Here is a 13,136-nt window from a genome sequence, read left to right on the forward strand (position 1 = left end):
TAAATAATATTATATGAGAATTATGTTTTCTCTCCATCGTGAAGGGATACATCTATCTGGGAGTGTGAAGCGAATGGAAACGGCACTATTAGAGGGCTGATGACTTACAGGAGGGACTGTATGAGCTAATTTGCCCAGATATAATGTCTTCCAGAGCCGACAGAGAGAGGCAGGGAGGAAGACAGACTGCGATGCTGTAGGCTGTCATCACTCCAACCAGTCAGATTTCACGGCGGTGGAGCCTGCGTGGCACCGGTGCCTGATGTGGTTACTGTTGCAGGAATAACAACCAGGTTGCTCGGGGAGATAGAGAGGTCCACATTGCCCAACTGACGGTGAACACTGCATCAAAATGCTTGGCTGTGTATGCAGTAAAGCATACGTTGTAGATCTAGGAGCATATAATGTACCATATGTGTCCAATTAAGAGCCGTTTATTCAGGAAATAAGATATCAGAGGAAAATGAACCACCTGAGCAGAAACACAACCAAGAGGAATTTTTTGTTTGCCAATCATTATGCTGGCTTTTGCTGGGCAAGTTCTCCATGTTTCCTGATGGGAATTTTGCCAGACCTCCTTTGTTTGAACAGGTGTCTCTCCCCTATCTGGATGCACCTGTTTCACTGCATTTGTTCTGCCTTTTTCATTAAAAGCTCCAGCAAATAATCCCATGGCCTCGAATGATCTCAATTTAAGTAGCCAAATTGCCCTTATTCCAAGCTCTCTACCAGTGACTCCTTGTACTTAGTGTTTCACGGCTTCGGTTATCCAGAATTAATCATTAAGATTGCGTCTTTGTGACGAATGTTGTTGCCAAGTTGCCTTGGAGACACAAAAAGCTCTCAAGATGTGAGAGTTGGACTTGATATCCCTTCATCATTTAACAAACAAGTGTTCACAGCTGCTCTCAGCAAATGTAACTATAGCACTGGCTAGTAGGGATGCCAGCGATTATTCGATTATTCGATTATTCGTTACAGTCTCCATAATCGAATATTATTTTTAAAAATCGATTTTATTAATATATTTTTTTATTAATATTTATGTTTTTCTTTTTTTTCCTGGTTTGGTTTCAACCAAAATATAGACTAATGCTAATAATAGTAATAGTATTAATAATTGTAAATGACCATTGATCACACCACCAGTTTGTTTTACTGTAAACTTGGAGGAAGCCAGCAGCGCAGAGTGCAGACTGCTGCTGCACACCGACCCCGCCCCTCCCTCTCCGTCACACGTGCGATTGATTTATTGGCGACAGAACAGTGAGAACACAAAGAAAGATGAACAGAGCGGCACGTCCAAAGAAGAGTTCCTCGTGGAACTACTTCGAACTGACATGTGCCAAAGAAGTCAGATGCAAGCTCTGCGAAAAGACGTTGGTCTACCACGGCTCAACGTCATCAATGCGTTCGCATTTGAGTGCGAAGCATGCCAAAGAAGTGCCTACAGACACAGACGCAGCACAGCCGGCCATTACCAACTTCATTTCAAGGCCACGTCGTTGTGATAACAGGCGTGCAGGTGACATAACTGCACTTATCACCAATATGATAGTGAAGGACATGCTGCCAATAAGTTTCGTGGAAGGAGGCGGTTTCCTTGAGCTTATGGCAAGCGTGGAACCAGATTACAGGGTCCCGGGCCGTACTACAATGACCAAACGAATTGAAAAGCTGTACAAAGATAAGGCAGAAGATCTGCGCAGAAGCTTATCAACTGTCTCAAAGGTGTCGATAACCACCGACGGGTGGACGGCACTCACAACTGAATCTTATGTTACCATAACCTGCCATTATATCGATAGTGAATGGGAGATGAAGAGTGCGGTTCTACAGACCCGTGCAACGCCCGAACGGCACACGGCAGAGAATTTAGCTGAGGGGCTCCGCAGTGCTACCGAGTCCTGGGGGATACTGGAGAAAGTGACTGCGTGTGTGCATGACAACGCGAGCAATGTTACTCTCGCCAACAATGAGTACTTGGATTGGGATTCAAGTCCATGTTATGCCCATACACTCCAACTTGCAATAAATGATGGATTCAAGCTGAAGCCCATACATCATATTGTCGCCGGTGCCAGTCGACTTGTGTCACATTTCCACCACAGCACAGTAGCAACACAGGCGCTTTGTCAGAAACAGGTTGATCAAACACTGCCAGATCACCGCCTGATACAGTACTGTCGTACGAGGTGGAATTCCATCTACGACATGTTTGATCGCCTGCTGGAGCAGCGCTGGGCTGTTGCTGCGGTTCTTTCGGACCGAAGTGTCACAACTCTGTCAGACGCTAGGACCCTTGACCTGGCCGATGACAGCTGGATCGTGATGGAAGAGATGCTGCCAGTGTTGCGCTCCCTGAAATGCGCTACTACTGCCCTGTGTGGAGAGTCAGGGGTTTCCAGCTCTATGATTTATCCTGTCACAGCAACTTTGCTGACCAAACACCTGCCTGTTGCTCCAGAAGAGTCTAAAAAGGTTGCGGAGTACAAGCAAACCGTGTCTGTGTCACTGAAACGGCGACTGAAACCCGACGAAGTGGAGAGTGCCAAGAAAGTTCCGTTCATCGCATCGTTTCTTGACCCGCGGCATAAACATCTAAAGTTTGCTAACGATGCGCTCAGGGATGCTGTCAAGGCCAGAGTCAAGGAGCTGCTTTCAGCCTTAGCTGTGGGAGCAGACGCCAAACCAGAGATCACCGAGGAGGACTCCTCTGAGTCTGAATCAGCGGGGGGGTCTGCAGCGGGGGGGTCTGCAGCGGCCAAGAGACCACGATACGACAACAAGTCTGCAATGCTAACATTGTTTGGCGAAGAATACCACGCGGAGACACCTGTAACGCCTGAAATGGAATTAAGCCACTACTGTGATGAAAAGTGCATCGCTCCCCATTTGGATCCCCTCGATTGGTGGAGAGTAAATGAGACGAAGTACGAAAGGTTGGCACAACTTGCGAGGTCATATTTGTGTGTGCCAGCCACGTCTGTGCCCTCGGAAAGGGTTTTTTCGGCGGCAGGACTAATCCTTAACCGGCTACGCTCTCGCCTACACCCTGACCACGTCGACCAGCTCATCTTTTTGAACAAGAACTAAATAGTAAGACGTTTTGTTGTTGCAAGTGAAGCTGATTTAATTTGTATTTGGAGCCTAATTTTCAATCTATAGCCTAAAAGACTCACTCGCTACTGTTTGTTAGAATGTTCAATACAATAGGCCTACTGTTATTTATAGACTATAATGCCATTTTGATTTATTATTTTGATGCATAAGCAAGTGATGCTATTGTTTTTGTTAACTGATTACTGCAGTATTATTTTATTCGTGATTGTTTACTAGGCTATGAAGGTGAAATTGTACGGCCTATTGTTCTAAAGTGCCTGCCATAGCCTTTAGTTGAAGATGCGCGATGCACGCACACACATAAAGTAGGCTATTTATTTCAATGATGCTATTATTAATACTGTTCTACCTGAAGAGCCCTTTTGTACCATGTACACGTTCCAGTGTCAGTGTTTTTTTTTTCCTCCTCCGGGGGGGGGATGGGGGGGGGGGGCGATTAATCGATTAATATTCGCCAGGGCTGTCCGATCTTCGATTTTGGTCATGGTCAGTTTCTGGCATCCCTACTGGCTAGTATGGTGTCATTCTTACTGTAAAGAAGCTCCTGGTATATTTCGGGGCTTAATGCTGCTGTACATATTGTATTATGTTCTTTTCATACAGTACTGCAGTTGTTACTTTTTGTATCGATAGCGCCAACATACCGATGCAAGATGGTTTTCCACAAGTTCGTGTGCAAGGCACAACATGTGCATATGGATTTGTGTGTGTGTGAGTTGTGAATACTGCAGACAGACAGCTTCAGGTCAGCTGAGCTTTGTTTGGGGATTAGTTGCCTGTTGGCAAAGTCAGAGCTTCAGAATCACTTCGCCCTCGGGTTCTTTGTCACTCCGCCACAAACCCAGAGACAGACACAGCGACAAGCAGACGGCGAGCCCATTTTGTTCAGGGCCATTTCCTCTCCTCCTTCCTCTCGACTCAATAATACTTACTCACTGCTGCTGCTGCTGCTGCTGCTGCTGCATAAAAATCCCTTAATACCAATTTAAAGGCTTTTTTTTTTTTTTTACAACGTGCAGTATATGCTGGACAGGTTTTATGATCTCAACACCCATAAAAGTGATCACCATTAAAATAATGTATGGTTATTCCAGAAAAGCGGACACTTTTATTTGTGTTGGGAAGTTTTGATGAAACATCATATAATATTCACTCATTAACAGCTGATCAGGGTTGAGTCATTGGCATGCGTAGGACCTGACAAAGGCTATAATTGGAAAAGCATATTAAAAGATAGTCACTAGATGTGTATAATTAAGTCATAAATAAGGCATGTCCTAGCGAGTGGCGCAACCTTTACTTTAAAACAAATGCCTCAGTTGGAAGGTCATAGTGGTACGCATGACAAGGTGGCTTCACGGCACACACACACCACTCTACAGATGAGTGTGTGGATGTGGAATACCACCAGGATCTTGTCAATTAACCGCTGAAAACAATCCCTCAGCGCCTCGGGGGGTTTAGCAGCTAACTAGGAGGGCAGTGCCAGTTTGAGGGAAATTGGCCGCTCCACTAGGTTGCATGATGATGCTCAGGTGCAGCACAGAAACGCTCATTAATTCCTGCTACCTGGGGCTGGAGAGCATACATGATGGAGCCAGAATTTAAGGAATTTGCATCACAACCCCTCACTTAAAGACAAGGGAATTGTTAAACACGATGAGTTTTTTTTACATAATGATGAAACAATGAGAAGTTCTACGAGGTAAGCAAATGGTGCCAAGCACTGTGTGCATGTGTCTGAGTAGAAGCCAGCGCCCATTTCATTCTGCACACGTAAGTCCATGAAATGCACGTGGTTCTGGAGAAATATTCCTCTCATGAACGTAGGGATAAAAACACCTCGCTGACTACTTGTTGGAAATTGGATCCTCACACACAAGCTTTTAGGGTAAATTGAATTGAATAAGCAATTCAAAACAATTTTCTTTTTCAATAAAGCTGTTGGAGCTTCTAAGCTTAAAGGGCCATACTAATGGAGGTTTTTTACACTATCTTGAGATGGTCCCTGTTCAACCTAATTTGTTATATAGTACATCTCAGTTTACTACATGCAGTTTATAGTACAAAGTTTGGGAAAAACACTGCTTTTTTACCCCCTTAAAATATTGTTTTATACAACAATTCCTGCTCAATTGTGTCCACTCCGTTAACCATGGAATTAGTCAAAAGAAGTCACGACCAAGCTGAGTCTCCCTCTCTATCATTCATAAGTGATAATCTAGGGATGGGGGGGAAACATCTCATACCAGGGATTAATCAAGGCATTTAAAATCCATTTTCATCACTCCGCTGAACTGCATGCTTGACCTCATGGATCATCGTCCATGCCCTGAGACACTGATGGAGAAATGGTGCAGCCCCTACAAAATGAGACGTGACGAATGGGAAGCTTGGGATGTCTTCAAACTGGGACTCATTGAGGAGAAAAACACAACTGTAGGGATGTAATAAAGTCTTTAGTAGCTCCAGGGAGAGATGTCTAATGTCTTCAAAGAATAACTGGTGATGTCATTGGGGTTATCTCCTCTTTTGATACATTTATAAGCAGGTAGACATGAGAAAGCGGCAATCTTAACCCCTAGGCCACCCGGGTGACCCTACTACAAATCTGTGATGGAAAGACTGACAGAAATGGGCAATTACCAGGAACAGACGGTGTAAAGAAGAGATGCTATCGTGTTGCATTATGGGATGCGTAGGATTTAGGAGTTTAGGAGCATGACCCACACTAAATATGACGATATCTAAGTCTTTCTTCGGCATCAATTTAGATGATTGTTCTTTTTTGTCAGTCATTACAAGTGTATGTAAGATTTGGATATGTTTCTTCCTTTGGATCCTTGTTGTTATGGAAAAGTAGTTGAACCTGAAGAAGTGAGTTTTGACATATCCTCGACCTGAAGAAAAGGTATTCTAAAAAGTGAAGACATTTTGCTCTGGGGCAAGGGGCCGTGTTGGAGAAAGGTAGAAGCTCTTAGTCGCTGAAAGACGGAAGAAGACTACATCCCCATGCTGGCTTAAATAAAGGTCACTATAACTGTCTGACACAGAGGAAGGCGACAGAGGCACCCGGACAGCCGATAAGGGAAGAGCGAGCGCCTCTCTGAAGGAAGCTAAAGGTCACATGTGTGCTGTTAAGACTCTTTGGGGTCACCAAGGTGGCATGGGACCTCCCCACAGCCCAGCTCCTTGTTTGCCAAGGGACTCTACTGCAGTTGAGAGGAAAAAAAGAGTATTGATTTATGGAGTAGAGCCGAGTAAAGTGGAATTGTTTGTTTGCACGTGGGTGTATGTGTATGGGAGTTTATGCTATGTCCTCTTCATCTCAAGCTTCCCTTATCGCTCGCACGCTAATATCCGCTGCTCCCTTTCTTTCCTCCGTACCCCCCGCCCTCCTCCTCTCAGATTCATTCTTCCCTCTCATCATTCTCGCTGTCTTTTTGCCTCCATCTACCTCTCCTGCTGTTTCAGTAATCTATCCGATGCCATAGTGAGTGGTTAGATGGAAATGAATTAATCATGTTTTTCCAAAATGACTCATCTGCACAAAAACATGAAGCCGGTAAAGGGCAGATGCACTGCTGAGTTGTGGTGACCCCTGCAAAATAGCTGCACCAAAAATAATTCATTACAATTGGGCAGTAAGTGAGTGGGTTTAATTTAATAGACCCCTTTTCGCGGAATAACAACCGCTTTTGTAAGAGTCGCATGCAAGGTAGTGACGGTAGCTGTTTATTTTTCCATTTCTATTTGTGTAAATAATTTATGTCATTAAATCCGTACCAAAACATTTTTTTTGCAAAGGATAAAGAAGAAAGGCTCTCCACTGCGACTCTGCTAGTAAACAGGTCCCCATATCCACAGAGAAGTCACCCCTGAAAGGGTCTTCTGCAGAAGGGCCTAATTGCTGGTCGGCCATTTTGCTTTGGGGACATGACAATATTAACAGAAACTCTTGGGATCCGAGCAAGGAGCCCATGACAGTTGGAAAGATTTATAATTAAGCAGGCGAGGATTAAAGACATGGACACACACTCTCATCCCCTCGACCCCCCCTCTTTCCCCCCGTAAGACAGAGACAAGCAGCCACACACAAGTATGAAGATTAATACACAGCTGGCCGGGCTGACAAAGCCAAACTGTTGAGTCAAGAGTCATTACCGCCTTCACGCATCCCAGAGTGCACCACAAGCATCGAGCCCCGTGCCTGGAGAGACACAGCGAAGGTCAGGGGTCATAAACTCAGCCAATGTTGTCTTCACACACAGTTAAATTCGGCCCTGCTGTCCTTCATGCTCATTGGCCTGATTCCGGCAGAGAATACTGTGGCGGAGCTCACTTCACCTTTTGGGTTCGGGGGAAACGAGCCATGCACTTTAAGAACTAACCGCCACGTATAAATGATGTATGACTTTTGACACATTTGTCATGTTATTATGGAGTTCCTTGACAGTAAGCAGTTTCACGAGGTGCGAGGCAGATGGTGCAAGACCTGGCTCACACAGAACAATCCCAAGTGTGTATTAAACCCAGTAGGAAACCAGCTGGATGGCTTAATATCAGGGAAATTATCAGTCCCTTGACCTTTGGATTCTCTGTTACTGTGCATTGGTTCATTCTCATATATTTAAAGGGGTCCTATCATGCTGATTTCAGGTTCATATTTGCATTTTGTGCCACTACTGGGACATGTCTCCATGCTCTAATGTTCAGAAAGCTCTTTATATTCCTCATACTGCCTGTGCTGCAGCACCTCTTTTCACCCTCTGTCTGAAACCAGAGCCCAGTCTGCTCTGATTGGTTAGCTGGCCGGCTCTGTTAGCATTTGTACTTCATCACATCAGAACATTTATAAAACGGAGTTTCTGGAAACATAATGGTAAACACCCAACACAATTGAATCTGCTGTTCAGGATTTACAAACGTTATTGCCACAGCTGCAGAAACGTAACCCCTGAAAATCTAACAGATTGCTCAATAACATCCCAAAAACAAAGCACACTGCGAATGATGCATCTTTGTGTCACATTCTGCTCAGCCCTTCATGCTGAGGCGACAGCTCCACCAATTCTCTCCCTGCGCTCTCAGTCAGAAGAACTATTATATCATTTGTTTTTTTGTGTGTCTAATTACAGATTTTGCCTTTAGACTTTCCTGCCGACAGGCTCGCTGCGTCTTACAAAGTTTGTCGCAATTTATCTGGTAGAAAAATGAGCATTACTCTGTGACTCTGGCCTGCGGGGCACAGAGCTGTGAAACACAGCACATTAGCTTGTCAAAGTGGACGACGTAATTTGTTTTGTTTTTATGACTGAATTAAAAGCGTCGTTCTGAAGTTGTGCCTCGACTGCTCCTCGTAATGCGCTTGTGTTGTGAGTCTGTGGATGTACAGCTGCTTATTCTGTGTGTGTCATCTGAATTGTGTGTTCATGATGTATTCACGAACATGCATGCATGCACACGTCTACGTTTACATTCATCCAGTTGCTTGTTTTTCATATGTATGATTGATAGCGTACTTACAATACATAAAAAGAGAGGGAGAAAGGAAAAACGCTATTTGATCCATTATGCAGGAGTGATGACGCTACATCTCCACAGGCTCTGCATTAAGTTCACTCTGACTTCTCTAAAAAATGGTAAGCACAGCAAAAATGAGCCTATGCATACTAACAAAAACGCAGCAATATCTTTCAGTATCTCGAGCAATTTTTCCCCAAAACCAAAACACACAGCCATGACATGATGCTGGAGTCTGGAAGAAAAAGCAATAATGTTTGGTGTAGTGTTTATCAGCATTTGCATATATATTTTTGGTGAAGTTTCCCTGCTGTGACGCGTTTCTATACTCTTAAAGGAGTGCTGAGGGAACCTGTTGAAACATATTCTGCTAGTAGTGTTTTATGTGTTTTTCTAATGAGGCATAAAAAGACTCACATCCCTTCCACTACAGCTACACAAAATGTTGACTGCAATGCAACAGTGCACATTTATGTTAATGTGATATGCCAAAGAAGACAAACAGAGGGCAGTATGAATGTGCATATTGTAAGCAAAGTTATTTAGGCTAGACTAATGGTGCTTCTATTGTGTAATGTATGTATAGACATGTTTTTTTAATAACACAACACACTAAATACAGTTGTTATTCATGATGTGTGTATTATGTTGTAATGGTGTCAGATCTCTACCATCAAACAAATGATATCTGACATAAAGTATGGGGAGGGGGTCTGCAGTTCGGTGGACTAAGGACCTTCAAATCTGAGGCCGTGGTTCTCAGCAGGAAACCGATGGATTGTCCACTCCAAGTAGGGAATGAGTCCTTACCCCAAGTGAAGGAGTTCAAGTATCTCGGGGTCTTGTTCTCGAGTGAGGGAACAATGGAGCGTGAGACGGGCCGGAGAATCGGAGCAGCGGGAGCGGTACTGCAGTCGCTTTACCGCAGCTGAGCCAGAAGGCAAAGCTCTCTGTCTACCGGGCCATTTTCGTTCCTACCCTCACCTATGGTCATGAAGGATGGGCCATGACCGAAAGAACGGATACAAGCGGCCGAGATGGGTTTTCTCCGCAGGGTGGCTGGTGAGAAGTTCAGTCATCCGGGAGGGACTCGGAGTTGAACCGCTCCTCGTTCGCGTCGAGTTCCAGGCACATCCAGCTGGGAAGAGACCAAGGGGTAGAGCCAGGACCAGGTGGAGGGGTTATATCTCTTCGCTGGCCTGGGAGCGCCTTGGGATCCCCCAGTCAGAGCTGGTTGATGTGGCCAGGGAAAAGAAAATGTGGGGCTCTCTGCTGGAACTGCTACCTGTGCGACCCGACCACGGATAAGCGGGAGAAGATGGATGGATGGATGGATGGAGAGCTACTCACTCCAGATTAAATTTAAATATATAAATAGTATTACAAATTGTAAAACGAGGTAGGAATGTAAGAGTTCTAAATGTAGTTTGAGAGGCGTAGCGATGTCCGTCCTCTTAGCCATTTACATGCACAAAAACCTATATAACACACTACAGTGAGGGAAAACAAAAGAAAGGAATTAAAGATCCTGCCAATACATCCATTAAAAGTAAAAACTAGTCAAACAAACCCGATAGTTAATGAGAAACTTTTCCCCAAGTTTAAACAAATAAACTCTGTGTCCACCTCGCTGCAGGAGTAAAATATGTATGTTTATCCGCCTTCTTTTCTGCATCTCTTTTCCTCTGTGTGGGTGTTCCCACCCAAACTTCACATTCATATGCAGCCTACGTTCCCCCTTTGCAAACTTCCCAAAAAGTTCTGACCCACTTTAGGCCCCCCCTTTGCATATTGGTAAACACATTTATGAACATTCTGTATAATCAGCTTCCTGAGTTTTACCCCCATAAGGTCACTCGCTCTGCAGACTGTCTTATCTCGATCTTTTAGAACAAAGGGGATGAGAGACACTGATTAGGGCCTTCAGACGGGCGTGCACGTGTGTCTGCGTGGGTTTAAGCCTTCAAAACTGTGTGTCTGTTGCTGTTTGTGTGCATATTTTTTGGTGTGTGTGTTCCCTCTCATGGACCTCTGGGCCCTGAGTGTGTGTCAGCCTTGGACCAGAAACATGAAATTTGCATTCTTTAATTAACATCCAAGCATTCACTGGTGGTTGTAATTCCGAACTTGGGCTGCCGCTAGTGTTGGAATCACAAAGGCAAACAACCCTGGAGGGGATTTTCTGTCTTTCACACTCTCCTCTTTTTACTGTCTGCAAATAAAAAAAGCTGAGAGTAACTGGATTTGATTGGGTGACATTTGAGGGAGAGTTAGAAGCAATTGTGTTTAAAAACAACAACATGCCACCACAAATGGATTGCCTTCAGGATTTGTATTTTCTGCTGTGAGATAAAAGGACAATTGTACTAAATGTGACAGAATTGTTTTGGAGTTTCTCCCCGGCGGGCGAGAATGAACGGTGGCACGAGGTGTCAGGTTCGGTTAGCAGGAGGGGGGGGGGGGGGGATGTGTGGCTATGATATGTTGTTTCTCTTTGTAATGACACAAAACAAGTTAAAGCTTGGGGGGGGGAACATGATTTCCATTTCATCAGTGCCTGTGTTCAAAAATGCTGGCTGCATTTTAACTGCCGCTGAGTTATTCTGTTCTGTCCTAAAACAAAATACTGTTGTCTTTTTATTCTTATTTTTTGTGTGTAAATGGCAGCAGATACTCTTCTTAAGAGTGAAGTTGTTTGAATTTGAAACAAGGCAAAAACACTTACTCAATTTTAACATTGTTGCAGCCCCTGCAGCATCCATTGCCTCACAATGTTAGGATCACATCATTCTCATATGAACAGATAATGCAATCTGAGTTATTGAACATGTTAATATGTTATTAGGTATCTATGACTTTATCAACATGTAGCAAATGTAGGTTAGAAAAATAGCAAATATGTGCCAAAAGTTGTCCTATGTTTTCTCTTATAGGGACATACCTAAGATGTATCACATGGTTCAAATAATATATATATTTTCTGAGACACCAAAATAAAGGAATGATTTAATAATTAGGCAGATTTTGCAATAAAGTTAATTCCACTTCTGTGCTCCTTGATGATAACATCCTGAGGCTGATTCAGTCTCAGGGGAGCTCTCTTTCTTCATATTTTTCCAAATGCATTGTCAAGAACTACCATTCAAGACAAATCCGGCAGTGCTTTAGTTCTTCTAAGTAATATTTCCCTCTCCTGGGGGGGGTTGGGGTACAGCCACCAGGCAAAAGCAGCTTCATATCGCCCGATACTCTGCACACGGATCTAATATGCAAACGCTTTTACACTGGGTGACAATTTGTTTAAACAAATAACTGCCAGTGCAGTGCTTGTGAATCATTTGCATTAATGTTACGTCTAAATGGTCACATGGGAATGTAAGTGGAGCTTTGCAGCAGCACTGAGGAAAATGTAGCTTCTTGTTGATGATTCAGTCATTTTACTTTTTCGCTGTACTGGAATCAAGTCACAAACACCTTAGATCACCACGACATAGAAAACAGGGATTAAAGCATGCAGCAGGAAGGAACGCATCCTGTTTCTCTTAGAAGCTAACAGACTTCCTTGTTCGCATGACGTAAGCGGACTGTGGTAACTTTTTTCGAGGCATGCTCAGTAATCTTTAACTTCACAACAACGTTTAACACCGAAGCAAACTCATGGCCAATACAACACACCTATTTAGTTATTTCCAAACTCACCTGGCTCTTTAAAAAGGCTAACGCTAGCTGATACATATTTGAAAAGACCTCCTTAAGATGCTGACAATACAAAATCCTATACTATGTTGCAGAACAAGCTTGATGATGAGAGAAACTACCCAGAGTGCACTGCTGTCGTTCGCAGCACTTGCAGCCCCGGAGCGTGGTGCAGGGATCGCACTTCAAACTGCTCCCCTGTGTGGCGGCTGACTTCCAATGATTACATGTGATGGTCATGCCAAAGGGGGGGGTGAAGGGGTGGGCTTGGGGTTAGACCATGCTGGGAGTAGATACACATTTACAGGTATTGAATGAGGATGATGTCAGAGCCGCGCAATATGTTATACGTTTTAAAATCTAGCGACAGTCTTCAAACGCTTTCAATATCAAAGCGGCGCGGCTTCTGTACACGCTGTACTGTAACTCAGCTGCAGTTCATCTGACGGACTAAGAGTGACAATGAAGCAGCGAGAGAAACAAAAAAAGTGTGTTTGTGAGTGTGTAAGACAAAGTAGAGCCAGAGGGGGGATGGGGAGGGCGGGATCAGCCCGGTTACGGCCCGATGCTCTGCTAATGATGTGATATGTTCTTGCTGCCGCTGGTGCAGGGAAACTGGAGCTAGCTGTGGGCTAACAGCCTGTTGGTCCTTCTGTCTCACACTCTTCTGTTTTTAACATTTCTTCAACCTACTCACTTGAATTTGGTGTCTTTCACATTTGGCCTCGTTCTCTGTTTGTATAAGGGTCTTTATTTAATGTTTAATGCAAACATTTGTGTAATATGTACAAAAG

General features: G+C 44.1%; 1 protein-coding gene across 1 annotated transcript in view; it reads left to right on the forward strand.

Moving 5' to 3' along the window:
• The first annotated feature begins 1,284 nt into the window (after positions 1–1,284).
• LOC117499230 (zinc finger BED domain-containing protein 1-like) overlaps positions 1,285–13,136 on the forward strand; it is a 119,164-nt gene continuing 107,312 nt past the window's right edge. The window contains exon 1 of the mRNA XM_034151608.1: positions 1,285–2,942. Coding sequence (XP_034007499.1) covers positions 1,285–2,942 — 1,658 coding nt within the window. The remainder of the gene's footprint in view (positions 2,943–13,136) is intronic.

The sequence above is a fragment of the Trematomus bernacchii genome, unplaced genomic scaffold (assembly GCF_902827165.1).
Source record: "Trematomus bernacchii unplaced genomic scaffold, fTreBer1.1, whole genome shotgun sequence".
Lineage (NCBI taxonomy): Eukaryota > Metazoa > Chordata > Actinopteri > Perciformes > Nototheniidae > Trematomus > Trematomus bernacchii.